This window comes from Aulonocara sp. 'chitande type north' Nkhata Bay, linkage group LG23, assembly GCF_057382095.1.
Source record: "Aulonocara sp. 'chitande type north' Nkhata Bay isolate Kocher_YH1m ecotype deep benthic linkage group LG23, A_spYH_male_GT1.1, whole genome shotgun sequence".
NCBI classification, from domain to species: domain Eukaryota; kingdom Metazoa; phylum Chordata; class Actinopteri; order Cichliformes; family Cichlidae; genus Aulonocara; species Aulonocara sp. 'chitande type north' Nkhata Bay.
Genome location: NC_141365.1, coordinates 19,320,542 through 19,347,415, shown reverse-complemented (window position 1 = coordinate 19,347,415; position 26,874 = coordinate 19,320,542). Strand labels below are relative to the sequence as shown.

The 26,874-nt window shown below is 39.1% G+C and overlaps 2 protein-coding genes across 10 annotated transcripts; both read left to right on the top strand.

Moving 5' to 3' along the window:
* Positions 1-398: 398 nt before the first annotated feature.
* LOC147301542 (uncharacterized) lies at positions 399-1,566 on the top strand. Its single transcript, XM_086284694.1, has 3 exons — positions 399-784; positions 871-988; positions 1,120-1,566. The coding sequence occupies exons 1-3, from the start codon at positions 677-679 to the stop codon at positions 1,278-1,280; spliced, it is 387 nt and encodes a 128-aa protein (XP_086140820.1). The 5' UTR covers positions 399-676; the 3' UTR covers positions 1,281-1,566.
* A 1,977-nt stretch (positions 1,567-3,543) lies between these two features.
* Positions 3,544-25,907, top strand: lrrfip1b (leucine rich repeat (in FLII) interacting protein 1b). 9 transcript variants are annotated; one of them, XR_015127362.1, is made up of 20 exons: positions 3,555-4,553; positions 9,339-9,422; positions 10,371-10,388; positions 10,607-10,654; positions 12,263-12,307; positions 12,768-12,818; positions 13,701-13,778; positions 13,909-13,944; positions 14,134-14,259; positions 14,480-14,650; positions 15,926-16,018; positions 17,196-17,288; positions 17,444-17,536; positions 18,859-18,997; positions 22,376-22,425; positions 22,528-22,645; positions 22,878-22,957; positions 23,110-23,244; positions 23,634-23,738; positions 23,873-23,888. XR_015127362.1 is itself a non-coding variant. In XM_086284669.1 (19 exons), the coding sequence occupies exons 1-19, from the start codon at positions 4,464-4,466 to the stop codon at positions 23,981-23,983; spliced, it is 1,629 nt and encodes a 542-aa protein (XP_086140795.1). In that variant the 5' UTR covers positions 3,560-4,463; the 3' UTR covers positions 23,984-25,907. The 9 variants fall into 9 exon arrangements, 1 of the variants encoding a protein (XP_086140795.1); XM_086284669.1 differs by lacking the exon at positions 23,110-23,244 and having other exon boundaries at positions 3,560-4,553; positions 23,873-25,907; XR_015127355.1 differs by lacking the exons at positions 22,878-22,957; positions 23,110-23,244; positions 23,634-23,738; positions 23,873-23,888 and having other exon boundaries at positions 3,546-3,804; positions 4,259-4,553; positions 19,960-22,425; positions 22,528-22,626.
* The last annotated feature ends 967 nt before the right edge of the window (positions 25,908-26,874 follow it).

Here is a 26,874-nt window from a genome sequence, read left to right as displayed (position 1 = left end):
TGGGCCCTGGACTCCTTCCGCTACTATCTACTGGGAAGAGACTTCACCTTGGAAACTGATCACAAAGCACTACAGTGGCTTGAGCAGATGAAGGACACAAATGGGCGAATTACCCGCTGGTACCTGGCCTTACAGCCATTCCGATTCACTGTCCACCACGTACCAGGCAAGGAGAACCTTACTGCTGACTATCTCTCTCATCACACACCTCCCCTCTGAAGAGGGGAGGTGTGTGATGGCATGCCACACATGGTAAGCTCCACACCTCACCATCTGTTGATTCACTTTAGTTTAATTTACAGTCACTACTTTAAAATATTCTATTTATTGTTCAATATCGTTTCTTTATTAAATGTATTCATTTTTCCATCACACCTTCCAATGTTTATATGGCGTGCACACTAGTGATGGGACGTTCTGTATCGAGGCTTCGGAGCGTGTGTCGAGTAATGGAGGGGGCGTTTCCGCGAAGTGCGTATCGAGGCTTGCTTCATTTATGGGAGGAGCTGAAAATGATGACGTCCGAAGCCTCGCTGCCCGGCTGTACCACGTGACTGGTTCATGAAGTGGTTCGAACTTTGCCGCGAGATATGACAGCGATATAAACCCCTCAGACTTCATTCAAAAATGTGGGTGTTTGATGGAGAGTTGCGGTTAGTGAGAGTTTGGAGACCGTATGGAGGTTTATGAGAGTGAGGAAAGTCAGGAGAGAATGGAGCCAGCTAAGAAGAGGAGGATGTCCTCCCCTGTGTGGGAACATTTTGATCTTATTCCTCCCAACAAGGTATGTAAATTTCTACAGAAGATGTATTTTCATGATACTGATGGTGCAATACAATTTATGTTGAGCTGTCTTGACTTTTGTACAAGGTGAAGTGTTTGCTATGTGCCAGGGAGCTGGGATATAACAGCAACACCTCATCCATGCTTAGGCACTACAGAGCTTTGCATGAGAATAAGGGGGACACCGATCGTGGAGCAAGACCAGGTGAGCCATCAAATGCAATGATAATATAGGATGCAGTAATGTTACTAAATGATATAACAATATTATACAACTGTTATAAGTTACGTGTGTGATATTTATATTTGTGCTTTATCTTTATTGTCTTTCCTCAGGAGAACAATCTCAAATAGATGAAGACCTGGTCAGCATGGTGATTGAGGACTCCCAGCCATTTAGCATTGTGGAGGACAAAGGATTCAAAAGATTTGTTAAATCATTAAATCCTAGCTATGTTCTCCCCACTAAAAAGGTCATAAAAGCAGTGAAAATTTAGTTTTTACAGAATAAAATGTGAACAGGCAGGACTGAGGCTCAAAGCCTCAGTGTGTAGCTGTCCATACCTCAACGTTACAAAAGCACAACCACTGTCCACACCCCAACCACACCTCACCTCACAGTAAATGATCATTTCCATTTCAAGCATTTCCAAATAATCATTTCCCATACTGCCACTATAAATATACACAGTATACTGCCATCACTACAATATACATGTTTTACACACTCCTTTTGTTGTTGACATTTACAGGCTGTGTGCAAAATGCCACACTCTTCAAATTCATGCCAGCTATTATTTTTATGTCCAGTAGGTGTCCTGCTAGAGCAAATGAAGCTTCATGAAGCTTCGCGTTGGGGTGAACCAATTGGATGAAAAGCTTCAGTGCTTCATGGGGCTTCATCTGCCCATCACTAGTGCACACATATTAACCTTGCAAGGTCAAAGTTCTGTTTTATATTAATACATCTTTCTTTGTTTGAGTTACCTGGGGGTTGGTGTCTCCTCCTGTCTGGCAAAAGGTGTGGCAAAGGGCTGGGAGACCTGAAGTACTACTGACAGCCTAATTGGATTGCACCACATGCTTCATTGCCTGGGGGGTGTTTCATGTTTGTTTAAATGTTTTGGATTAGTTGGTTATATGGCAGCCATCTTGTTTTCCCCCGTGTGTGTCATTTGGTTTAGCTAAACCAGTATTTAAGTCCCCCTGTGTGTCATTTCAGGAGGTCAGTTTACCATATGTTTGTTTGAGGTTTTGTTAATTATTATCTTGAGTTTAGTCTATTGAGTTGACCTCTTTTATTGGTCTGCCTGTTTAAGTTTGGCTTTGTTAAATATATTTTCATATTTTTGGGTCAATAAAACCCTTTTTTTGAATTAAAACCACCTGTGTCCTTTATGCTTTACTGCTTGGTCCCTGACAGTCTTAAAGGAAGAATGATGGAAAGCACAGATTTAAACCATGCAAAGTGAAGGCTAATTGGTTCAAAGAAGGCAGGCGAGAAGATGATTGGACTACAGTAATGATGTCAGTATTGAGAATGAGAATGTGGGAAAGCAGTGGTCATGAAAAGAACAGAAAAGGAGAACTGTCTAGTGAGTGGAGCTTCTGGACCAGAACATAGGAGGAGCTCTGCTTCTTAAAGACTACTTTGTGCTTCTGTTCAGCTCACTACAGCAATCTGTGAGGCTCATCTACCCGTCTGCTCCTACTCCCACCTGTGACCACAGACACTGACAACTTCAACATCTTCTGGGAACACACACAATTATTTTAAGATAAAAGTGTAAATCAACTGATTTTATTTTGAAATTCGGAGTTTCTTGAAGCTGTTTCCACAGTTTAAACTGGCATCATGCAGTTTTTCTTCTCACCAGCAGAGGGCCACAAATCGCCATCAATGAAGTTCAAGGAGATGTTAGCGACATCAGAGCTGTGCTGAACATTTGGGGGGGGTCAAGATCTCTAAATAAATAAACAAATATAAATAAATCTGGGTAAATTCCCAGATGCTTAAGCATGCAACTATTTTGTTGCTAATGCCTGAAATGAGTAAAGAAAGTCAAAAGCCTATTTATGCAAGATAATTCATAATTTTATTGTGGGGGCTATATTGGTTGGGTCTGATTATTGGGGGGTACGTATTGTTCTTATCAATATGGAAGTTCATGTCTCTTTAATTGGATCAGTTTTCAAAAGCAGCTGTGTTTGATAGAAACATGAGAAATGCTTAATGTCTTTAATATTTTATACATTGAGTACTGTTGGAGTATGGAGCATGGAGCATCCAAACAGCCTGTCTGTTCTCAGAATTTGACAACAAATTAAAGAAAAAACCATTCAAATGTGCTCTTAATATGAAAATCTGTTCCCATTGAGAGCTTCTTTCCTGTCCTGCTTAAGTGAAACAGTAAGAGCATGTGGTGAGGTTGGAAAAATCGGTGTGGAAAAATGACAGTCTCAGATGTGTTTACACTGTGAGGTCTGAGCTCAACACTTCCTGTTTGTTAAACCCGATTTAAATACATTCGGCTCAGTTATCAATAGGAACATTTATAGAATCAGTCACCTGTCAACGCTGCTTCCTGGAGTCCCTTTCTTTCATTTTTCCATGGTTTCCCTCAGTAACCAGACTCTCCCTGCCTCCCCAAACCCCAACTGAGGTCGGACTTTAAAGTCGTCATGAGACAGCTAAAGGTTTAGTCCATGAGCACTGTCACCATGGAAACGTCACTTCTGAACACACATAAAGCTGACTGATCGTTCATCAGCTTTTGTTTTCTAGCGTCTCTTCCGGCGGTGCATGTTTGATTCCTCCACAATAAAAGCCCCCTCCCTGTCACACTGCGGCGTGTCGTGATGCGTTCACTGTTAGGGAACGGCCCACCTGCGGCTCACCTGCCAGCCCGTCTCGTGTGTACATCAGGGTCCGGGAGTTAGCAGCGCCTTCTCCTCCTCGGGAGCTCCGATAAGATGGCGGATTAACGAGCTGACGTTTATTTCACCGACGCTGCTGTGACGGTTAGTCCCTGCGGAGGGGTGCGGGATCAGATGCGGGATATTTACGGTTTTCCGGCTGAGGTTTTCCGGTGGTGACGCCGGCAGACGGCTAACTTCAGCTCTCTGCTGCGGCATCTCGGCCGAAGCCGCTCCGCACGTCCTCTGACCGCAAAACCGCAGGGGCAGGATCCCGGTTTTGACACAAACCCGGGTTTATCAGGGGTTTTATTGGTTCCAACTGTCAGGTTAGTGCACCGAGGACTAAAGGGGCCCTTTGTGGATAATTCGGGCGCAGGTACACCTCTGAGTGATGCGAACTGCGGGACTCTGATCCCGGAGAGTCTAACTGCAGAATCACATTACAATCGCCTTTTTTCTTTGAAGATAGCCCGGTTTATTTTGGATAATCTCATTCTAAACTTGAAGTGGGTAGATTCAGGACTGACGGGGGCCTTTGTGGATAATTTGGCTCCAGGTAAAATCCTCCTGGGCTATGGAGACATGAGATACGGGCCGGACCAGGAACCCGACCGGAGAGAAGCGGAGCCTGCAGCGGAGCCTAGCATCAAGAAAACCAGTTTTTAGTCTCCATCCGGCTTATTCAGGATTTTTTATTTTTTATTTTTATTTTGAGCCGCATGTCCCGGACCACGGGGGGTCTCTGAGGATCATCCGGAACCATGGGGACTCAGGGACCGGGCCGGAAGAGGATCCCAAACCGGGAGAAACTGACCGGAGAAGACGATGCACTGAACCAGATCGCCCGGGAGGTGAGGATGTTTATTAATAGACCCGCTGGTGTCGATTTGATCGATCAGGGGGAGAAATTGACATCAGAGAAACGTTTCTGTGAATCACAGCTGGTCCCAGCTGTTTAGGGCCCAGGGCCGCACACTGCTTAGGGGCCCCTCTGGACCCCGGCCAAGACTTTATTTCACAGCAGAAGATCAGAAGCATTAAATTATTACAGTAAAATATTAATATATCTGAGTAACGTCTAAAAAATTAACATTTTAAAATGTGTTTACATAAAAATAATAGGAACAAATCATGAAATTTTTACTCAATTTGAAAGTGAAATGATAAAATTACAGTATAATTTGTGTTCCAATAGTTTGATACTTCAGAGTATTGTACAGTTTTACTTTCAGTATGTCACAGATCTGTAGATCTTTGGTTCCTCATATTTTCCATCTGACTGTGACATCAGTGGATGGTGTATGGAGTCTAAATCGAGATTAAATCAGGAGATCTGCTGCAGGTCACGTTTGGTGTCACATCTGAGCGGTTTGTAGTAAAGACCTGATGATTGTGATGATGATGATAATTGGGAGGAAAAAATGTGAGAACAAAAGTGTGTCGCCCTGGGTGCTCAAGCTGGAAACTCAGACTGATGTTGCAGATTGACTGCTTTCTAACTCTGAGCCCTGACTATAATCTGTTTTTAGTAAACTGTCTGTTTCAGGTGATAGAACTTGGTATCAGACACTTTTAGTACTTGACCTGGGTTTATAGTGACCAGAGGTGATCTGGAAATAACAGACTGCATATCACCAATTGGGTGCACAGTAACGTCACTTGATGAGTTACGAGAGCACCTCCTTAACAAAAATCAAAACTGCCATTTTTGAAACAAAGGACTTCACTGGAAGTCATTTGATGTAACAACTCCACACACGTTAGGTACTACTCGACTATAATGGAGCAACGCCTATGGTATAGTTCAGGGGTATCAAATGTAAGGCCTGGGGACCAGAATTGGCCCAGCAAGGACTCTAATCTGGCCAGTTTGATGGATTTGGAAGATGTGAAGGACAAAATGTTGGATTGGTAACTTGTTAAAATGACGTTGGACGGCGGTAACACATTAACTAGCTAACCGCGCTAACGTGTTGATAATGTGCAGCCCCACATACAGGGTGATCCACGATAACTCACTAACGGAGATTTGCCGCGTTAACGTTAACGTCATTTTCACGAGATTAACACTGACAGCACTAGGTTTTCTTTTATGATAAATTTGAAGTGTGGCAGTTTCAGCTGTAATTGAAAAGCTACATAGTCTCGTCCATGTGCATTAGTTTGTTTCGTTATGTTAGTAATTCTGTTAATATTCCCTGTGTATGTACTGCCAACTTTAAAACGCAGTGCAGGGTGTGTAGTTACAAAGGTAACACATTTTTGGTTTTAGAAAAGAGAAGATGAATGGAAATGAAGACAACTAAAAACTGTGTGCCACTGATCACCATCATGATTGGTGATCTCACTAGTCTGTTGCAGCACTTGGGTCCCATCACATTACAGGAAAACAGCATCTCTGCATATCTGCAGTACAAACCAGTTTAACTATGAGGGCAAGAACTCGTAAGTCATGATGCAGGCGAGATGCTGATTTGCTCTCGTTGCCCGGTTCTGGTCAGAAGCTTTCGTGGATGTGGAGTAAACATCCTTTCATCCAACCCAACACTTATCAGATTCAATGAAAACTCCCAGCATGTGTCACACCTCACTGTGGAGCTTGTTTTTGTTGTTGTTGCTGTTGCTCGGTGATGTTGCTGTTGCTCGGTTGTGGTTCTTCTCTCAGCGGGTGGTGGCGCTAGCTGTGGAGCCTCACCCTGAAACTGGTTTGGCCACATTCAGTGAGCCTGAAGCACGTACACACACACACAGCCTTTAAGCTGTGTGGGTGTGTGTGTTTCTAATCAGCAGTGTGGACACTGTTAAATCAGGCTTTTTTTTTTTTCACTGGAGTCTGGTGTGACACAAATACCAACGTTTTCCCTCCCACTGACCTACTGGGAGAACAAACACACACTCTGTACGTGTGTGTATATGTGCAACCTCTCTTAATCCCCTGCTGAAGCACAAACATTAATCTGCATTTCAGCAGTCACAACATGACGAGCCCACTCATCTTCATCACCAGCAGACTCATCATCACTGCAGTGTAAAGACAAGGACTCTTGTACATGTTTAAATATACCATCAAATTCATGTTTGATAAAGTAAAATGTTTTTAAAACCAGTAAAAGTATAATATTCAGGAGTTTATAAGTACAAAATAAACTGGTGGTACTTTTTATTATTTAAACACTAAACTAGTATTTTTATCATTTAAAAAAAAAAAAAAAAGATTAATTCAAATTGTGAAAAATCTTTCCAAAAAATTAGGTACTTTTATGCTTACAATAATGAATGTATAATATAATAAAGTAATTGCATTAAAATATAAATATTTTGTAGGCTGTAGCCGCGTTTGTAGGCTGATTACGTTACAGTGACACGTCAAAGGCTGTCCAAACTCGAAGACTTCTCCAAATGCATCCGACAAATGCATCCTTAATTTCCCCAGATTTGAAGGCTGGGTTGGGCGTAGGGCTGCCATGATTAGTCGACTAGTCACGATTATGTCGACTATCAAAATCATCGACTAATTTAGTCTTCGACGCATCATTTGAAGCTTTGTAAGATCCCAAAAGACACAGGAATAAGTAAGTAGCAGGATTTAAGAGTGTAATAACGGACTGAAACAGAAGATGGCAGCACTGCGTGTATAAGGATGCCAGCTGCCGCTAAACCCCAAAGAAGAAGAAGCAGTGTCGGGTATCGTAGCTGTGTCCAAATTCAAGAATCGCATCCTCCTGTTCCCGCATTTTTAGGCCGATTACGTTACAGCGACACGACGAAGACTGTCCAAATTTGAAGACTCCGACAAATGCAGCCGACAAATGTGTCCTTCATTTCCCCAGATTTGAAGGATGGGTTGCTTCGTGGCCCAACCTATCCCAGAATTCATAGCGCAGCTCTGCTCAGTTTCCAACAATGGCGGCAGCTAGTTAGTTTTAATATTACTCTAAAATGTTATTGTTTGGCTTTTTTCAGTATTTTATTTGTTCCTAAGTAAATCGGTTTGGCTGAGATTAAAGTTATAGTTGTTACACAACTGAATAAACATCAAGCAGACAGCTGATTATCAGAAGTGTGAGAAGCTCAAGAACATACTCCAGTGTCCTGTTATATTTTAGATAGCAAAGAGCAGACGGCTGGGTTTACTAAACTCCACCGAGACAATCTGCAAATTTCATTAAAAGTTTAATAAACTATCATCTTATCTTTATTTTTGGTTAGCACATACCTTAAACACTTCAAGCTGTAAGCTAATGATAGTTATATAAGAGCAGATGCATGCTGGTGCAATAAGCTGTATGTTTTACGTCCAATGGATGCATGATCTGATTAGTCGACTAATCGCAAAAATAATCGGTGACTAGTCGACTATCAAAATAATCGTTTGTGGCAGGCCTAGAGTTGAGTGTTCTCAGGTATCTCTCAGGTGTGTGCTGACAGTTAGATGGAGGGAGTGTCTCAGGTATGAAGAGAGGTGGATGGACCACATTCCTTCTGCAGTGACAGAACACACAGCTTAAATGTTGACAGGTGTTTGCACACTCGGGTGTACTGTCCTTTTAAGTGGTGTCCTGGAAACAGCAGCTTTTCTTCTCTGGTAATTTAAAGTCATTTCTGATGTTGTCACAAGTCTGGACACCTTTTCTTTTTAGACATGCCTGAGCTGAGGCATGTGTTATCAGGTGATTCGTGGCAGCCAATCACATGACACCTATAGATTGATTCAGTAATTAAGACGATGTCTCCTGTGGAGTAATTGATCAGCTGGTGTCTGACTGTGATCACCTGTACTTTATAATAACGCTGTTGTTGTGCTGATAAATCTTTTTGAATGAACCTGAGAGACACACTGATGCCCCCTGCTGGACTCACCTGAGACTCACCTGAAGAATCAGACCTCAAACATTTACATCAGTTTCACATAAATATATTTACTGTTTAACATTTTCACAGTATTTTAGGTTATTTTTGCAAGTAAGATGTTGTTTTTAATTTTATTTTTTTCAGATAAAATATTTTTAGGTTACAAACTTTTTTTTAAACTTGTATTTACATAATTATTTAATGCTTAAAATAAAAATGAAAGATTGTAAATAAGAAGTGTTTAAAAAAAAAAAGAACAGAAAATGTTTCAAAATAAGCAACAAACTGTTTATTAAAATGTAATTTTCAGGACATTTTTATTTTATTTTATTTTTATTTGTTTTGGTGTGAATTTTTTTTTTTTTTTTTTTTTTTAATTTTAAGCTTTAATGTCATTACTTTTTAGCAGCTTTAGTTTTACATTTAGAATTTAATTTAATAAAAGCAGGAAGTGGTTCAGGTTTATGGTCTCTAACAGTGACTGATGACATCACTGAGTGTATTGATTAAAGCTGAGAGGAATTTGATCGAGTTATTGATCAATGACGAACAGACAGCTGAATGAGGCTTTTATTTATTTATTTTATTTTAACTTACATTCTTATTAAAGTTACATAACATTCATGTTTTATTATCAATCACAGTTTTGGGGTTTTTTTTTTTTTTTTTTGGTGTTTATTATAATTTTTTTTATTGCTGACTCATAGCATTTGAAACCTGTGACCCGGTAATTGGTTATTGATCACAAAATTTTGGCTGATGTATTGCTTTCCATGTGTGTTCAGGCGGAGGCACGGCTGGCAGCTAAGCGGGCCGCGAGAGCCGAGGCCCGAGAAATCCGCATGAAGGAGCTGGAGCGACAGAAAGAGGTTAGCAGGCTTTTATTTTTTAAGAAACAATGATTATAATTGTGGTGATCAATTACTGATCAGAAAGAGAAGAGCTCACAATTTCACATGGAAACAGTTTATTTTACAAGCTTGTGAAAACAGTTTGATGCAAGGAGGAAAAACTGACTTCTTCAGGTATGTTTTAAAACCACGTAAATAAGAACAGTTAAAAAAAAAAAAATTGAAAATGTAAAAAGCAGGTCATCTTCTCTTTGTTGATTCATTCATTCTAATGACCTTTGACCTCAGTAAACACTGTTCCTGTTCTCAAGTCTTATCTTATAAAATTTCAGGCTGTGCAGCAGGGCTGCATGCCGTAAAAAAAACTCAGTTTACTAAAGAGTAAGAATAAACAAAGACAGGAAGTCATCAAATTGTGTTTATGTGAGGTCAAAGGCCAGTCTGACTGAGCCTTTAGTCACCGCTCGGTCTGAAGTGTGGAGGTAACCCGGCCTTGTCCTGCTGTGGTGAGTCTCAGAACAACTTTATTAACAATAAATTATTACAGTGTGTCTGTTTACTGATTGTTTGTAATGATTAGTTTGTTTTCATCAGCTCTTCTGATTTTGCTTCTTATACCAAAGATATAAAAAATAAGAAAGGGCTTTGAATGACGGGTCATTGATCAGTGAGTGACTGATGAATGAGATTCAGAAAAGAGCTGAGCGTCATCAGCCTCTGACAAAGTAAAAAAAACTGCTTTTGCTGTGAAAGTCGGACAAGAAGTTAAATAGTTACATTTCTATAAATGTGTAGTTACTTTGAAATTGTTGGAGACACAGACTCTCGGTTTAAAGTCTCAGCCGTTATCTCCCACTGAGCTGCAGTCTGTTTGTGTCCTCTGTCTTCATTATCCTGGACGCCCCTTTGACCTTTGACCTCTGGCTTCTCTGACCTGTTTTTTCTCTCCTCTCGTTCTTCCTTTAGCTGTTTCACAGTCATAAGGTATGAATAAGTCCTCCATTCAGCCTTAACTCATTCTTTCTTTTAGTTTTATCTTTTTGGGGGAACCAGCTGGGTAGGGCTTTGCACTAACTCCACCCAGCTGGTGTCCCCAGAAGGACAAAGCAAACAGATTTCATATTTTGTCTTTGAATAGTTGAAACTTTGTCCTTTCCCCCATTTGATCTTCTCCTCTTCCACCTCTTCGTCCTCCTCTACAGAAGTATTACGGTGTGGATAATAAGTGGGGTCACATTGAGCAGTGGATGGTAGGACTCTGTGCGAGTGTCAGGCTGACACATGAAAGTTCCAGTGGAGATAAAGGGCCGTTTCATCATATTACCTGTGCAACAGCTCATAGTCAATCATATGACTCTAAAACAAGACTTGAGTTATAATAAAACACGGTCTAATAAAAAATACCCGTCGTGTAAGTACATAATAATTACATTTAGATAACAGTGTAGCATATTACATGAGCTGTATATGCAAAATGCAATCAATGCAATGCATCATTAGAAATGAAACAACATATTAAATGTGTATCCACAAATAAAACAGAAATGAATTTAAATAGGCGTTGTATTAGAAGTCATTAAAAAATAGAAAGTAAAAAGTATCCGATTTTAGAGTTTTATAATTATAATCAATATTTTAAACAATGTAACAGAACCTGTTTTCTGTGTAACATAAAATAAACCAGCCCTTTGAAGCCTCCCATGTGACTCTGGGCTGTACACGTTAACATGAGTTACATTTAAGAGTGTCACAGTTTGAAATAAAATACTAATAATGTAATTTGTTTGATATAAATATAAAAGAAAGGAAAAATAAAATTGTATTGAAAATGCCGTAATTTTATATTAAATGTTGAGTTCATATTACAGGACAGAGATCATGACAATAATTCATCAAATATTGAATTTAATTTTGTTAACACAGTGTGATTCAGCAAAAAGTTGAATAAAAGTTTAAACTTTAATGCGATTTAATGGAACGTGATGTAAGTAAAAGCAACACTAAGGTGTCTTTTATATCACGTAACACAGCATATTAAAATGTAATGAATATAAAAAAGAATAAAACAGTATTACCTTAATGTAAGCTACATGTACATGAGCACAGTTTAACGTTATGTTAAAAGTCAAATAAAACTGAGCCTGAATCCAGATGTTTGAGTGAAACCAGCTGATTTTTTTTGTCTCAATCCTAAAGCCTGACCCCATTTACCCAGCTCTTTTTTTTTTTTTTTTTTTTTAAGTGCGTAACAGCAGGAGTTTTCATGTGTCAGCAGGATGCCACTGTCTGTTGTTGTTGTTGTTGTCTGTTCTGCACGTGCTCAGACAGGCTCAGATTAATGGCCTGTTTAATCCTGTCTGATAGATTATCAGTTATCATCCTCCCAGTAACCGTTCCTGCTCGCACGTCTCTGCAGCTGCTGCTGTTTCACACCTGCGTCTGATTTCTGTTTAATTCTAATTAATATTAACTTTTATATTTGTGTCAATTTGCATTTATTTTTAAATTAATAGAGCATTACTTTTAACTGCTTTTTGTGTATCTTCATTTTTTATTCTTGTATTTATACTTTTACACTGTGTTCGACTTATCCCCTAAGCAGACCTCTTTTATTACTTTTATTTTCTTTCTTTTTTTAAAATAAGAACTACAAAATTTTTGTAGTATTTTGACAGGCTATGGTCTGTCATTTCTCCCCCCATGCTTCTTGTCTGCATGCAGCAGCCTTCATGTGTTTGTGCTTTATTAGACCATGCCAATGATGCAATAACCTGCTGTTTAACGTGTTCAGAGGACACCTGCCGCCTTCTTCTTTGGTTTCAATCTTTTAACCTGCTTTCTACTTCGTGGCCTTTCAGGAGGATAGTGAGCGGTATTCTCGCCACTCTCGGAGGCACGCGTCGGTCTGTATCTCTTTCCTGTTTTTCTGTTTCTTTATTTCTTTAACAAATTAAAAATCATGTGTGTTACCTGTCCACGCTGACTATCACACCTCCAGTTACGACTTGTGTGGAAAGGTGTATTTGGGACACTATGACATCATTGTAGGCATGGTTAGTTTCCACTAACTCACCAGGAGGTCTGAGTGTTTGGTCCCCTAAAATCTAAACACAAAGCAACATCCTAAGGCTGGATCAACTTCTAAAGAACATTAGATCATCCAATAAGCTCTGGATAGTTTACACTCAGGTCTAACTCAGGTCTAGTAAAGCTTTTTTTTTAAAGTTTTTATTTATATAGCACCAAACCACAGCAGCAGTCACCTCACGACGCTTTATGCTGTAAGGTAAAGCCTGTGCAATGACAGAATCAATGACGTGAAGAACTGTGCTGTCTGTTGATGCTCTGCTTGTTTAATTGCAGATCTCTGACGATGAGGAGAGGATGTCAGTTGGGAGTCGAGGCAGCCTCAGGGTGAGTTCACATCTCAGCATTTTAACCACAGAAGAAGAGTTTACTACATAAAAACCTAGTTTTTATGGACACTGCTCAGGTTCTGCTAATGGACTGCGGCTCGTTAAGCTGCTGTATGAAGCATTTTGGTGGTAAATGACAGAGGTTGAACGTGAAGACTAGATATGAGCAGCTCGTTCAGAGCTGCAGAGCTTCATGCTGATTACTGCAGGTTATGTACAGACGGGGACGCTGCTGCGGCAGCTGTAAGCAGGAAAGAGACAGGAGGCCGATTAATAATCAATAACATCAAGAGGTTGAGTCACATCATGAGCTTGCTCATTGTGAGGTCACTTCTTGTGAAAATAAAGAGTCTGGTCGTCTCTACCTGTCTGCAGCCTTCAGCGTTTTTCTATGATGCTCCTCGCTGCCACGGCTATAGGGTCTGACTCTCTGACATCACTTCCTGTGGTTGTGTGTAGCTCAGTAGAAGATCAAACTGAGTAGCAGTGAAGTTAGAGCAATGATCAAACTCATTATTGACCCACATGCTGATTTCATCCTGATTAATCAAAACATTTAAGTTCCATTGATCATTAATGAGTTTGATCAGTTTTCTAAAGATTTATTTTTACATCTTGATAAAGTGATAAACAACTGATGACACCAACTCTTTTCTTTCTTCTTTCCTTCCCTCTCTACCTCCTTCCTGTGTCACCTTCACATTTAATTTTTGATCCTCTTTTTCTCTCATCTCCTTTCTTCCTTCCTTCCTTCAATCCTAATTTTTCTCCCTCCGTCCTTTTTTTTCTCCTTTCTCTTATTTCCCTTTCACCTGCATTCATTCCTTTTCACCCTTCCTCTTTTCCTACATCCTCTGTACCCTCCTCCTCCTATGTCCAGCCTTCGGACTACAGCGGGTTTCTGGGTTCGGGTTCTCGGGCCTCTTCCAGGGCCAGTTCAGCTCGGGCAAGCCCAGTGGTGAGCTCTCATCTCTGGATGTCTCAGTCTGACTCTGTGGCCCCCCCTGCTGGCTGCTCGCAGCCTCACTCATTGAAGTTTACAGTAAAACTCAATCAGTCATATCAATAATCAGTGTTTCTGTGTTCAGGTGGAAGAGAGGACAGACAGAGAGTTCCCAGATAAAGTGAGCCCACTCTTGATTTTATTTTATCTTTTTAAAAACATCATATGTTTTTTAAACTTGTGTAAAATTTATGTTTAATATTTATTTTTTAAAAACTAAAATACTGTAATTTTACCAAGTAAATACATTTTTTGTTATTGATTTATTTTAAATGATCTGATATAAATTTGGTAATCATTTTTGTGTCAGGGCTCTAGGACGGCCTCGACGCTCTCAGCAGCCACTCTGGCCTCGCTGGGCGGAGCCTCATCTCGCAGAGGAAGCTGTGACACGTCATTCTCCGTAGAAACCGAAGCGTCCATTAGAGAGATGAAGGTCACGTTTAAAAAAACCATGAGACAGTTTCTTTAGTGTTTGAAACAAATTGAATTCAAGATTTAAATAAATGTGTCTCAAGCACTCACCAGTTTTAGTGCTCATGTTGAATAATAAATTAATGAATAATAAATAATAAATAAATAAATGTACAAAGTTTGTTTCAAGGGCTTTACTGTGATAAATATGAAAAAAATAAAAACCTATTTTGTGACTGTAGGACTCTCTGGCGGAGACTGAGGAGAAGTACCGTAAAGCGATGGTTTCTAACGCTCAACTGCACAACGAGAAGTCGACTCTGATGTATCAGGTGGAGACGCTGAGGGAGGAGCTCAACGAAATGGAGGAGCTGCTGTGGGAGACGCGGCGCCGCTGCGACGATGCACACAAGGTCACATATTTGTATACATTTATATTTGCAATCATATTTGATATGAATAGAGTCAAAGAAAAAGAAAGTCCACGTATCATCATTATATATCATCACTGTGTCTCATTTATTTGACAAAAACTGAACCCAAATATAGAACCACAAGTGTCTCAGTCGGACTGAGGTCTGGACGTTTGTGGCATCTAACGTTTCTAACGGAGATTTGCTGCCGTGCTTTGGATCATCATGCTGTTACCCAGTTTCAGCTGTGACACTAACGGCCTCAGATTTAACTCGAAAACTTTCAGTTCACTTTCTTGTCAAAAGAAGGGAAAGTTGTTCAGTGCAGCAGCTTATATGATTTTGATTACAGCAGTGAAAAACATAAACATGCAATAAATACAAAAAAAAAATTATTACAAAAAAAAAATTAAATATACCTAAAATTTCATCTGTGAAGGTTCTCAGTCATCCAGGTCATTGTAGTTATGGATCTTCGAAAGAAAAACGTCTGGGCTTCTTTAAGTTTCTTGAAGACGTGTTTTTTTTTTTTTTTTTTCTTTGAGAGCTTTAACCTTAAATGTAAAGGCTGAAATTCTGCTTACAGGCTGTGATATATTCAGCTTTCTGAAGCACCAACACCTCTGAGATTACAGCGTTCTCAGAGTATCCTACTTCCTTGTTTCATAGCGTTCTGTAACCCAGGACTGTTCTGCAACCCAGGACTGTTCTGCACATTTCACAACATGTGATCAGTAAAAAAGATTCAATAAAAAAACATTATCTTTTCTCTGAGACTTGCACGGTGTGATCTCGGGGTGAGTTTGCTGGGACGTCCTCTCCTGCCTTGAATGTTTTCCACTTGTGAATAATCTTTCTCACCGTAGAATGATGGACCTCAGATTGTTTGAAATGACCTCATAACCTTTCCCAGATTGACAGGAAGCAGCAGTTGCTTCTCTAATATCATTGATTATGTCTTCCTAACCTTCATGTTAACACACCTGAAACTTCAGAACTGCTCAAAATGCACCTTGGTGTTACCGACCCTCATAGTTCCTTTGGAAGCAGTGAGGCTGGAGTTTGTTCTTCATGAAAAGTTAAATATTGTGAAATAAAGACACGGCATAATATTAGATGTGTATTACGTTTGGTACATAAAGCCTAAGCAATTTAAAGAGGGTCTTCTTTTTTTTTTTACCATGTCTGTAATTATCTTAACTGCAGATTTGAGGATTTTTTTCTTTTCTCGTCTACTGTTGTTGTTTATCAGTGTGTGTTTGTGTGTGTTTTCAGGAGTGGGAGCGTGAGCGTCATGCTCACAGCTTACTGCAGTTTCACTTCAAAGACATGAAAGAAACTCTGAGAAAGACTGAGGAGCTGCTCACGGTTGGTTAACATGCACACTATGTTACTTTTAATTACAGCGAAGACATGTAGCAGAAACAGTTGAGCACACGAAGTCCAAAAAGCTCAAACTAAAGCAAAAAACAGAGATAAATATGACACCAAACGAACAAATCGCTGTTTGTAATTCATTTGACATCTTTGTAACAGTATATAAGGAAACTATCTGATAACTTTGTACACCAGTGAATTCATACACTGCATAATATATATATATATATATATATATATATATATATATATGCCATGTCTCTTGTCTCTGCACTAGGATGATGTCGGCGTAAATGTGCAGTCATATTCGTTGTGTTCCCACTAGTGCTTTCAGGTTAATCTCGTTGAAATGACCTTAACGCCACAACACGGCAAATCTCCGTTAACAAGCTACCGCCGATCGCCCGTGCATGGGGCTAGACGGCCAACACGTTAACGAGCTAACTGCGCTAACACACTAGTTCCCACCCATGTAATTGAGCATTGCATGGCACATCCAACATACTGTTTTACTTTAGTCCATGACTCGCTTACCTTCAGGGTCATACGTCACATGAAAACCAAAATAATTCCAAACGCCAGATCTGAATGAGGGTGGGGGAGGTCCATGTTGCAAGGAGAGCTTAACTTCTGTCTTGCTAGCTTGCCCTGCGCTCTTCCTTCTGACGATGCTGTCTGTGTTGAGCGCTCAGTGAATCTGCGTTCGACTACTCCGCCTAGGCTGCACTGTCGACCCTAGGTGGAGTAGTCGAACGCAGATTCACTGAGCGCTCAACACAGACAGCATCGTCAGAAGGAAAGTTGATAAAATAAATTACAAATTTTGTATTGTTCGATACATATGCGTACCGAACCGAAAGCACTGTATCGAACGGTTCAATATCGATACGAATATCGTTGCACCCCTAATAAATAAATAAATATCTATCTATCTATCTATCTCTCTATCTCTCTCTCTCTCTCGTGTGTGTATATATATACATACGCCTGCTCATTAGAAAACTCGTATGACGGTTTGTGTTGACGGTTGACTGGGCCGTCTAGGTGCTTGTCTGGGCTGTGTGGCCGTCCTATTCCTCCTCTTTTTCTTTCTTTCCTTCCGCCTTCTTCTGCTCTTTACTCATTTTTACTGCTTTCTGCTGCCCTCGTCTGGGTCTATGGTGAACAGGAAGTGGCTGACCTGCGTTTGAAGAGCAGCAGTTACTGTCAGGAAGTTTCTGACCTGCAGGAGGCGCTGCAGTGGAAAGACAAAAAAATCGGGGTATGGTTTCATTCAGTGCTTTACGATTTTCAAACTTAAGTCTGAAGCTTCACTTCTTCTTTCTTAGGGTTTTACTTTTCTTTCCTTCACTAACTCTTTTCTTTCTTCCTTACTTGCTTACTTCTTTCCTCTCCTCCCCGCTCGTTGTCGCTCAGGCGTTGGAACGGCACAGAGAAATCTCGGACATTGTTTGCATTGAGCGTGACCGGCTCAGAGACGAGGTGGTTCGACTGCGAGATTTACTAAAGGTATCAAACTCTGAAGAGCAGCAGGAAGAGCTCAGAGTTGAGAATACATCTGATTTCATCAGTTTAGCATTTTAAAACTGAGCATTAGTTCCATAAACTAACATATAAAAACCTTCTTTTAAAAAAACAATCTGAAAAACCTTTGAGTTTCATTTCACCTAAAATCTCATGCATTGCACTTACAAAAGATTAATTGTTAAATTTTGTTCTTATTGTAATGAACCTTGTGTCAATTAAAAAAAAAAAAAAATTTAGGTATCTAAATCTGTTAAAGACTTGTTAATCTGATAAACCTTTATAAATTTGCCCTTTTTTGTCAAGTTACAGCTTTATTATACAAATTAACTTTTTAGATCCCTCATGTTTTATATTTTTATTACTATTATTTCTCTGTTCTGTGGTAAATAAATGGGACATATAGAGTTCCAATGAACTAATGAAACTTTTAATTTTCAGTGGGGGTTTTTTTCTGCAAAATTGCTTCTTTACTCCTTTAAAACTAATTTTTAATTGATAAAATTGTTTAATGTTTCAAATTTTTTTTTATCTAAATAAATGCAAATGAATACATATATTTACATGAAAGTGAAAAGCTTTGATGCCATGGTCCATTTTAGCATAAATTATATTGTTAAAATTAAACCTATTCTATCATACTTTTATAACTAACATTTCAACTTTATTGATATTAAGGTCAAATTATTTAATTTTATATAAAGTTTATAACTTTCTTAACATTTCAATTTGTGCCTCTAAATGTGAAAGTTTATTTTGAAACATGTTTTGCTAAATTACAGATTATTCTCTGCACTTTAACCACTTAAATTTATACTTGCAAAAAAGTTTCTTTTAGGGTTTTTTGTTTGTTTGTTTGTTTGCTTTTCTTGGAGGGAAAGTCGGCGCTCATTCCTTTTGAAACTGTGTCAGTATCTACACTCTTTTCTACATTTATCAGAATCTTTAAACTAACTTTTTGAAAAATTTAACTAATTTAGAATTTATTCTCTAAAACTTTCATTATTTTCTTTATTAAAATTACGGTATTCCTTTTAAAGCATTTAAAAAAGGGGTTTATGTTATTAGAATATTTATTTTAGTTTGCTGTGTTTTTAAATTTTATAGCAAGTTTCTAAATCTTACGCAAATACATCGTGACATCTGTTAACTGTCACAGGACAGTTAATGTGAAGCTGTTTAAGATTTTTAAAATTGAACTGTAGGCTTTCTGACTAAATACAAGAACCAACGTTCACACACAGAGGGCGACTGGTATTGATTATGTTGTTGACTGATTACTGATTTTATGAATTTCTGCTGGACAGAAAAACGGGGTAACCATCTCTCCTGACATTACCACCAATGGGGATGCGGAACTCGGTGGGAACGAGGACGATATAAGTGCAGAATCTGCCTCTCGACTGGCTCAGGAGTCTCCTCAAGGTGGCAGAGAGAACATGCTTGGTAAGACCCAAATAAACCTTTCATAAGAATATATAAGTGTTTGGGTGGGGGGTGGGGGTTTGTTTATTTATTTTTTTGACTTTTTTATTCCTTTAATTATTTATACATTTATTATAAATATTAATTATTTTATTGTTATTGTTTTTAATCTTTTATCTTTTTTGACGTATGCCCAACTTATATTTTATGATTATGTAAGTGTACATGTAGAAGAATAGGTGCTAACTTTACAGTAGTTAATGTGAATGCAAATAAAGCATTAACTTATCAACATCATATTATAGTTTTAATACCACAACATTTATGTTTAATGTTAACATTTTGAAATTATAATTGTCAGAATTGCTACAATGTTTTAAAAGGTGTAATTCAGTGTGTTCAGTTTTTTAAAATCAAGAGTACATATTTTTATTTAGGATATTAGATTGTAAATTACAATTCTGACTTTAAAAAATTTGTTATATTTTAAGTCATTATTATTAGTTACACAAGTTTGTAGCAGGAATATGACATATGGAATTTTGAGATATGTTAGCATAAAACTGGAGTAGTTTATTTTCACTTGGCATTGGTAATTTTATTTTTGTAATGTTTCATCTCCTTTTACTTTACTGAACCATTTTCTTTTTTTGTTTGTTTTTGTTTCCCTTTTTTTTAATATCGCATGATGTGCATGTCTGAATGAGTCTCTAACAAACACATGCTTGCGTAATCTTTCTTTAATTTTGATAAAAATCTCAAATGATTTCAATCGCTTCAGCATCGTATCTGGATTTTTAAAATCAGCTCTTCGAGTTCGTGCTACAGAAGATTAATTCAAGAATTGACGTTTAATCCCTCTGATCGCCTTCTTCCTTCATCACCACAAGCCAGTTAATTCTCTTCTAGACAGTTAATTTATGTTTTACTTCTCTAAGAGTCAGCTGTGTTTGGTCCTCCAATGTTTCTTCCTGGTCTTTCAGGAAAAACTAAAGAGTGGGAGACAAAAGAAGGCAACAGACCACCTGAGAACAACAAGAAAAACTACCTCTGGAAAGTTCTTAAACGGTCAAAGTCATTGAATGACATTTCCACCATCAGCAAAAGCAAGTTGATCAAACAGCCTATAGAAAGACAAAACACAGCTGACAAACATCTAGGAGGAAACGAGGCTGCAAGAACCAAGCAACCAAGACCCAAGAGAATCAAGAAAATCCAGAGCAGGCAACATGGACGTCTTCTACATAGAAAGAAAGGAGCCAAACTACGTATGAATAAAGAAAGGCCAGGGGCTGCTTGTAAGATATATGAACCAAAAATGGCAACCAAACCTAAAAATAAATTTGGGCTGGTTTCAACGGCACCAGCAAACCAGGATCCAACAGAAGAGACACACTCCTTTAGTGAACAGATCAGCAAAACTCAGGAAAATTCAGAAAAATGCCCTGAGGTTGTTTCACCTGTTCTCAAATCAAAACTTTTTCATCATCCTACTGAACATGTCATTCAGGATAGCAAAGTGGTACTGCTTAGTGTATCAAGTCACAATTGTGATGTTTCTGGTAGTGTGGAAAAGGTTCAGGTGGACAAAGACACATTTCATGAAACAGCTCAATCACCCGAAGAACTTAAAGACCAGAGGATTCATGAACCAGCTAGACATAGTTCCTCCAAATGTGCAGAACGTAACATTCAAACATCAACATCATTTGCCCCACTGGACATCTGTGCTGGTTTGGAAAAGATGACTCAAAATATCCACCAAGGATTTGCTGGAAATCAAGTTTTTGTAGTTGAAATCTCACAAATCTTCTCAGAAATCCTGGGATCTCTTCAAAAGTGGACTTCAGATGTGGAAAATATATTAAAGAACAAGCCTAGTCAGCATAACAAAGAGCAAACTGGCCACATGATGGATCCTACACTTAATAAACATGTGGAAAAATGTCTGACCAGACCTTTAGGCCTACTGAGAGACCATTCAGCTTCAAGGATGTTGGAAGTAGCCTCCACAAGTAAACTGTATGCAGATAATCTGGATCGTCCTATGAATGCTGACCAAAAGGCACAAAGGATCATGTCTAAAACCCATGAAATGGAAGTGGTAGAATTGTTTGGAGGAAATCCTGCTGATATAGATGAAACAACTGTAACAAGTTGCTCAGAGCCTTTTGTTTTTATCGACTCCTACTTCACTAAACCTGAAGAGGCCACAGCAAAGGTGTCTGGGTCAAATCTGGGTTCGTCAACAAGTTCGAAGAGATTCAAGAGTCAAAGCTGTCATGTAGTAGCTGCCAAAAATTCAAAGGAGTTGGTCGGAGAAACTGACAGTTGTGAGGAGATCAACGAGGATGGCCAGCAGATGGAAATGGAGGCTCTTGCTGAAGTTGGAAGCATGAAATGCCACAGAAGACAGAGAGAGTCATGTTCAGACTGCAGGAAAAATAAAAAATCTGAGTGCAGCATTTCCTAAAATCACAAGAATGAAGGAAATAATGATTTGGTAGTCACGGTGTTGGAGCTTTAGATTCTAAATTATTAGACTTTGAAATATCAATGAAGCATCAGTACTGTTATCAGTACTTAAGTATTTGAACTGATCAAATAAATAAAGTGAATATTTAAACCATTCACCTATAAATATGTTCTTTACTGACATGTTTTAATAAGCTGACTGCTTGGAAATTGTTTTCTTGACAGTTAATTGCAACACTGTACAAGGGTAAGCAGCTGTAAACTTTAACTGCCATGAATTTGGCATCAAAACAATTACATGAAATCAATAGTTTATTTCTGTTTAAATGGGTTGATGCTATTTTTAAAAAAAAAAATTTCAGATTAATAAAATGCACTTGTTTGAAAAGAATATTTGTCTGTATTTTACATTTGAAATTTTCTATCATGAATAAATGTAAAGTTTTATTAAGTAATTTTTGGCTTGAGGAAGCAGAAAGGCTTCAAATTGGTGCCCAGTACACTTAAAGAACTTAAAGAACTGATAACTTCAGAGTCAGAGTTTTAGATTAGCTTTTCAAGGATCTACATTGGGTCCTTTTATATTTTCTATCATGTTTCAGCTGCTCAGACACAACACATGCAAAGTGTGTTTGAAAAACCACAACTAGTCAAAGGACTTTACTTAATGGAGCTTTTAACTTCCATTTACAGGATTTATTATTATTCTCACATAATGCGTCACTCATAATGTTCTCGGGAAGGATTGGCACAGATCTTTTCCAACACAATTAAAGGGGCACTCTGCTCACAATCAATAAAGCTATAATGAAAGGCAGATGTGCCGAATCAGTGTTTGATGTTTAATTCAAGGTTAAACCATAAGAGAATTCAGGCTAGAATAATATGACTGTTTCCTGGACTTATTTTTTTCTGCTGTTTCAGAGTTTCGGCTGAAAAAACTTTTTGAAGAAAGAGAGAGTTTACAGGATCAGGTGAGTTGCCTGTATTATAAAGTTGGAAAGCACCTCCACTGCAGATTTGTTTAATCCGATGTTAGCCAAGTATATGAAATGTGCTTCTGAATGTGTGAACAGGTGAGGCTACTGCAGTCTCAGCTGGATCAGAGACAGAAGATCATCACAGAAGGAGTTCAGAATACAGAAAACGATGGTCTGGAGAACGGGATGGACTCTCATCTGCTAGAACTGCAGAGTGAGTCTTCATCATTTTCATCCTTTTTAATCTTTCATCCTGTTTAATCTTCCTCATCTACCCCTTGCCATTCTTCAGTTTCATGTTTTCTGTTTAGTTTTGTCGTTGTTGTAGTATTCACAAAATGTACATTGGATTTGTGAAATTTCTGTGGATTCGTTGTCAGTAAAATTACATAATAATTAAAATGATCATTAAGTTTCTTTGTTCGTTTGATTTTCTTTTTCTGTAGGAGATGCCAACAGACAAATCAGTGACCTTAAATTCAAATTAGTGAAATCTGAACAGGAAGTCACCACGCTTGAACAAAATGTAAGTACTGACATGCTTAAGTGTTTCCTTCCCAAATGGGTTCAATCTCAGAAATATTCAAACAAGATAAATCTTTGGAGCACCTTTATCATAGGTGCACTGCATGGACAGAAGTGTTTGACCACACCAACTGTAAATCCCTGTTTATCTAGGTCTCTCAGTTCCACTGAAGGAAAATGTTCATGCTTCGGCTTACTGTCACATTTTGGAAAATTCTCTACTTCCAGCTTTGCGTGAACCGTTTTGGGGAAGGTCCTTTTCTCTTGTGCCACTGTGCACAAAGTGAGGTACATAAAAGCTAGAATGAATGAGTTTGCTGTGGAAGAAATTAACCGCCCTGCACACAGCCCTAATATCTGCTCCATCACATACCTTTGATATGAAGTAAAATGGAGACTGCAAATGTCAAAACATCATCATTGTCTGACCATAAGCCTTCCCAGAAGAGCAGGAGCTGTTATAGCTGCGATGAGGGGATCAGTCAATATGTGTGGGATGTCATAAAAGCTCCTGTAGGTCTTTCTTGTAGCTTGGCCAGGAAACACAACAAAACTTTCAATCTGTTTAGTTGTACTCACTCCCTCCCTAAAAGTCCACTTTCATCTGACTTCATCAAGAAGTTTGAAACTTTATCTGCCTTAAATAAGACGGTTCATGTTGCTGTTGATGTCCTCAGGTAATCCGTCTGGAGGGTCAGGTGAGTCGCTATAAAGGGGCGTCGGAGAATGCAGAGAAGATCGAAGATGAGCTAAAGGTAGAGAAACGAAAGCTGCAGAGAGAGGTGAGAGCACCACCTTCTGTCTGGGAGTTGACTTTCCTTGCTTTGTGTTTTCTGGTTTCTTGGGCATGTATTCTGTCTTCACTGTTTTCTATGTGAGCACTAAGGAACATTTATTGTTTCTATGTCTCTCGCAGCTCCGCTCAGCTCTGGATCGGATTGATGAGCTGGAGGTCAGTAACAGCCACCTCTCCAAGCGCCTGGAGAAGATGAAGGCCAACCGTAATGCCCTGCTAGCCCAGCAGTGATTGCTCTTCCCATCTTCATCTCCAGAGACAATCAGACCTGAACAGAATGTCTTTGCGAGTGCTTGATTTTACTCTAAATAAGCACCAGATATGTGGTGTTTGCTGAGGCAGTGAAAACAAACCAAAACCCGAATCTGAGAAAATGAAATGTGATCTTTAATGTAGCTCTGTGAACACATGCCATCCATAGTCATGGCAGGATTTACCACATCGGACTTCAGACTGTAGCATTGTCCATCCATCAAGCCTCAGAGGACAAAAAAACAGAGCAGATCGAGCCAGGAGACACAAAAACCTCCACTGCATTAAAGCAATGTATTCTAGTTCAACATCCACGTATTTTAGTTCCAGAGGTTAGAGCAAAGATCATCATGTTGGCTCAACACTCCTTACGCCCCAGCAGAAGCTAAGAAATTCTGGTTCCACTCAGTATGTCTTTACTGGAGCCATTTGTAGAAGCTTCATAGTACATCCATGGTTATCTTGCTTAAACAATCCCATATCGAGCATTATCTGTGGACATGGAAGTCCATATCCAGGCCATCTTGTAGAAGCTTTACAGTCTTTCATCAAATAGTTTACACATGATAGGTGATGAAAAAGGAGTGATCACTTTTCAATGCTTGTGGACAGTTTAGTCAGTGACTGGAAGTGATTTATTTAGTCACCAGCCTCACTGTGCTTTTATCAATCCCTAAAGGCTGAGCAATGCTACCTGTACTCAGTATTTTATTGTTTTTCCTTTTCTTTTTAGGAAAGCCTCAACCTTAAGCAGCCTCAAATGGATATACATGAATAGTTGTGGCTTTTGAAAAATGTTCTTGTTCATGTTAGTGAGGTCTGTTGGAACAAAACCAAACCAAATATATTTATGCGGCATGACTGCAGCACATCTTCTCACAATATATAGGTTGCCTTGAACAAAATATGTTTCAGTAGTCCATATATTATAGGGTAAAGTTTTCATGAGCATTTTTAAACAAGAGCTGAAGCAGGAAAGTGCCTATGAAATCCGCCCCAAATTCAGTGTTTTATCATCATATCCAACCTCTCCCCTGATTTTGTATTTATTTAGCTATTATCTAATATCTAAAGGTCACATTACAGAATGTGCAGACTTAAAAACAAAACTAAGCAAACAGAATGTGACCATTTATCTGTGTTTTTACCCTCTGACGCGCCTAATGCACATTAAAAACCATCAGAGCTGCAGTTGTGGTGTCCCAGTGTGGGTAAACATCGCCCACCTGGCCCTCCAGGTGTGTTAAAACAAACTCTACATCTGCCTCATCAGCATCCATCTGTGTGCAGTGTGGCACTACCTCTTCTCCAATACTTGGGGGCGCAGTTTCCCTCAGAGACTGGACAGGAACCTAACCCAGATAGCAGTGCCCAGCCCCACCCAGTATATTTTATTGATGGAACCAGGCAACAGAAGGAGGTGTGGCCACAGTGGAGGAGGTCATCTTGTGTCTCTGTGTTGGATTTTGGGACTTTTCTTGGCACATGGGATGTTAAATCACCAGCTTGTAAATGTAATGAATGAATGAATGGATGAAGAGTTTGAATTGCTGTTTTGATCCAGTGAGAGGGATTTTCTACGGCAGCACCTATGTTTGTCTCTCTGGGTGTTGAAGGATGTTTGGATCAAACTCTTCAAGTGTTAATCTGATAATCAATAATCTCTGATGTTTTTGTGAATGTACGGGTCGCTGCCTGCTGAGCAGAAATCATCAATACAAGCTGATCCTGATCATTCAGTGTGCAATATTTTATCTCATGTTTGGGGAAACTTTCATCTATTTTATTGTATCGGCTGTCCTATTGATTAGGATGCGGGGTGTCAATATATCAGTCAGTGGGGTTTTATTGATTTTATTGATCAGTGTGATGGAGTATTCAATTAAACTCATGCAATATCTCATTGTGTTTGTGGTTTCTGTGAATGAACAAGCCTTCTCAGTTAAAATCCACCATCCACTTGCCTGTAGTACTAAACTGGATTGGCTTGAGGGACGTGACCTTCTGCTGTTTGTCATCTCACTGTAAGGTGACTCATAACACTAATGGACAGGCCGCTGACTGGACTTCTTTGCCGGCGCAGGTGGCCTCCGGACCGGTTTTGTCGACGCCGCTGCCCTCCCCACGGCTGGCCTCCGGACCTGTTCCGTCTCTGTCGTCGGCCTCCGGGTTGGCCACCTGAAATGTCTCAGTGGACTCTGTTTTGGGTATGCTTCGATAAAATTCAGTTAAAATGACAAACAGTCTAATTGGAACAGTTGCATGTTATGGACTTGCGCATCAGAAGCACATGAGCAATCATGTTTACATTCTTATTTCTAAAGCTGCGTCCACGAAAAGTGATTTGGTCATTGCACATCACTTTGCTGCTGACAACTGGTTACTTGCAGACATGACAGGTGACTCTCTAAAATATTTACCAGAGCCATTGAATGGAGAGTCGCACCATGTAAATGGACTTGTTCTTATATAGCGCTTTTCTACTCTGTTTGAGCACTCAAAGCGCTTTATACAACTAATTCATTGACACCAGCACCTCTTCTAAGCTCTTAAGTGCTTAGTATCTAACATTCATACACATTCACACTCCGATGATTAGTATCTTGCCCAAGGATACTTGGCATGCAGACTGGAGCAGCCTGGGATACACTAAAAAAAAAAAATCAGTGGGATAAACATAAAAAAAAATATTGTAATAGGTTGCACGCAATTAAGTTATGTTTTGTCAACCTTATTTTTTCATGTTATAACTGCACACAAATTTTTTGTAACATGAACATGATTTTTTCATGTTGTTTGTATCCTTTTCATTCATGTCAAATATTTATAGACGTTACTTGTTTATCAGACATTAACTGGTTATGTAAAAT

Excerpts from the sequence above, each read along its gene's own strand:
- lrrfip1b (XM_086284669.1), top strand. The coding sequence starts at position 4,464 with ATGGGGACTCAGGGACCGGGCCGGAAGAGGATCCCAAACCGGGAGAAA. Across the intron at positions 10,655-12,262 it reads GTCACATTGAGCAGTGGATG|GAGGATAGTGAGCGGTATTC; the intron begins GTAGGACTCTGT and ends GTGGCCTTTCAG. Across the intron at positions 23,739-23,872 it reads AACGAAAGCTGCAGAGAGAG|CTCCGCTCAGCTCTGGATCG; the intron begins GTGAGAGCACCA and ends TGTCTCTCGCAG.
- LOC147301542 (XM_086284694.1), top strand. The coding sequence starts at position 677 with ATGGAGGTTTATGAGAGTGAGGAAAGTCAGGAGAGAATGGAGCCAGCT. Across the intron at positions 785-870 it reads ATCTTATTCCTCCCAACAAG|GTGAAGTGTTTGCTATGTGC; the intron begins GTATGTAAATTT and ends CTTTTGTACAAG. Across the intron at positions 989-1,119 it reads CGATCGTGGAGCAAGACCAG|GAGAACAATCTCAAATAGAT; the intron begins GTGAGCCATCAA and ends GTCTTTCCTCAG.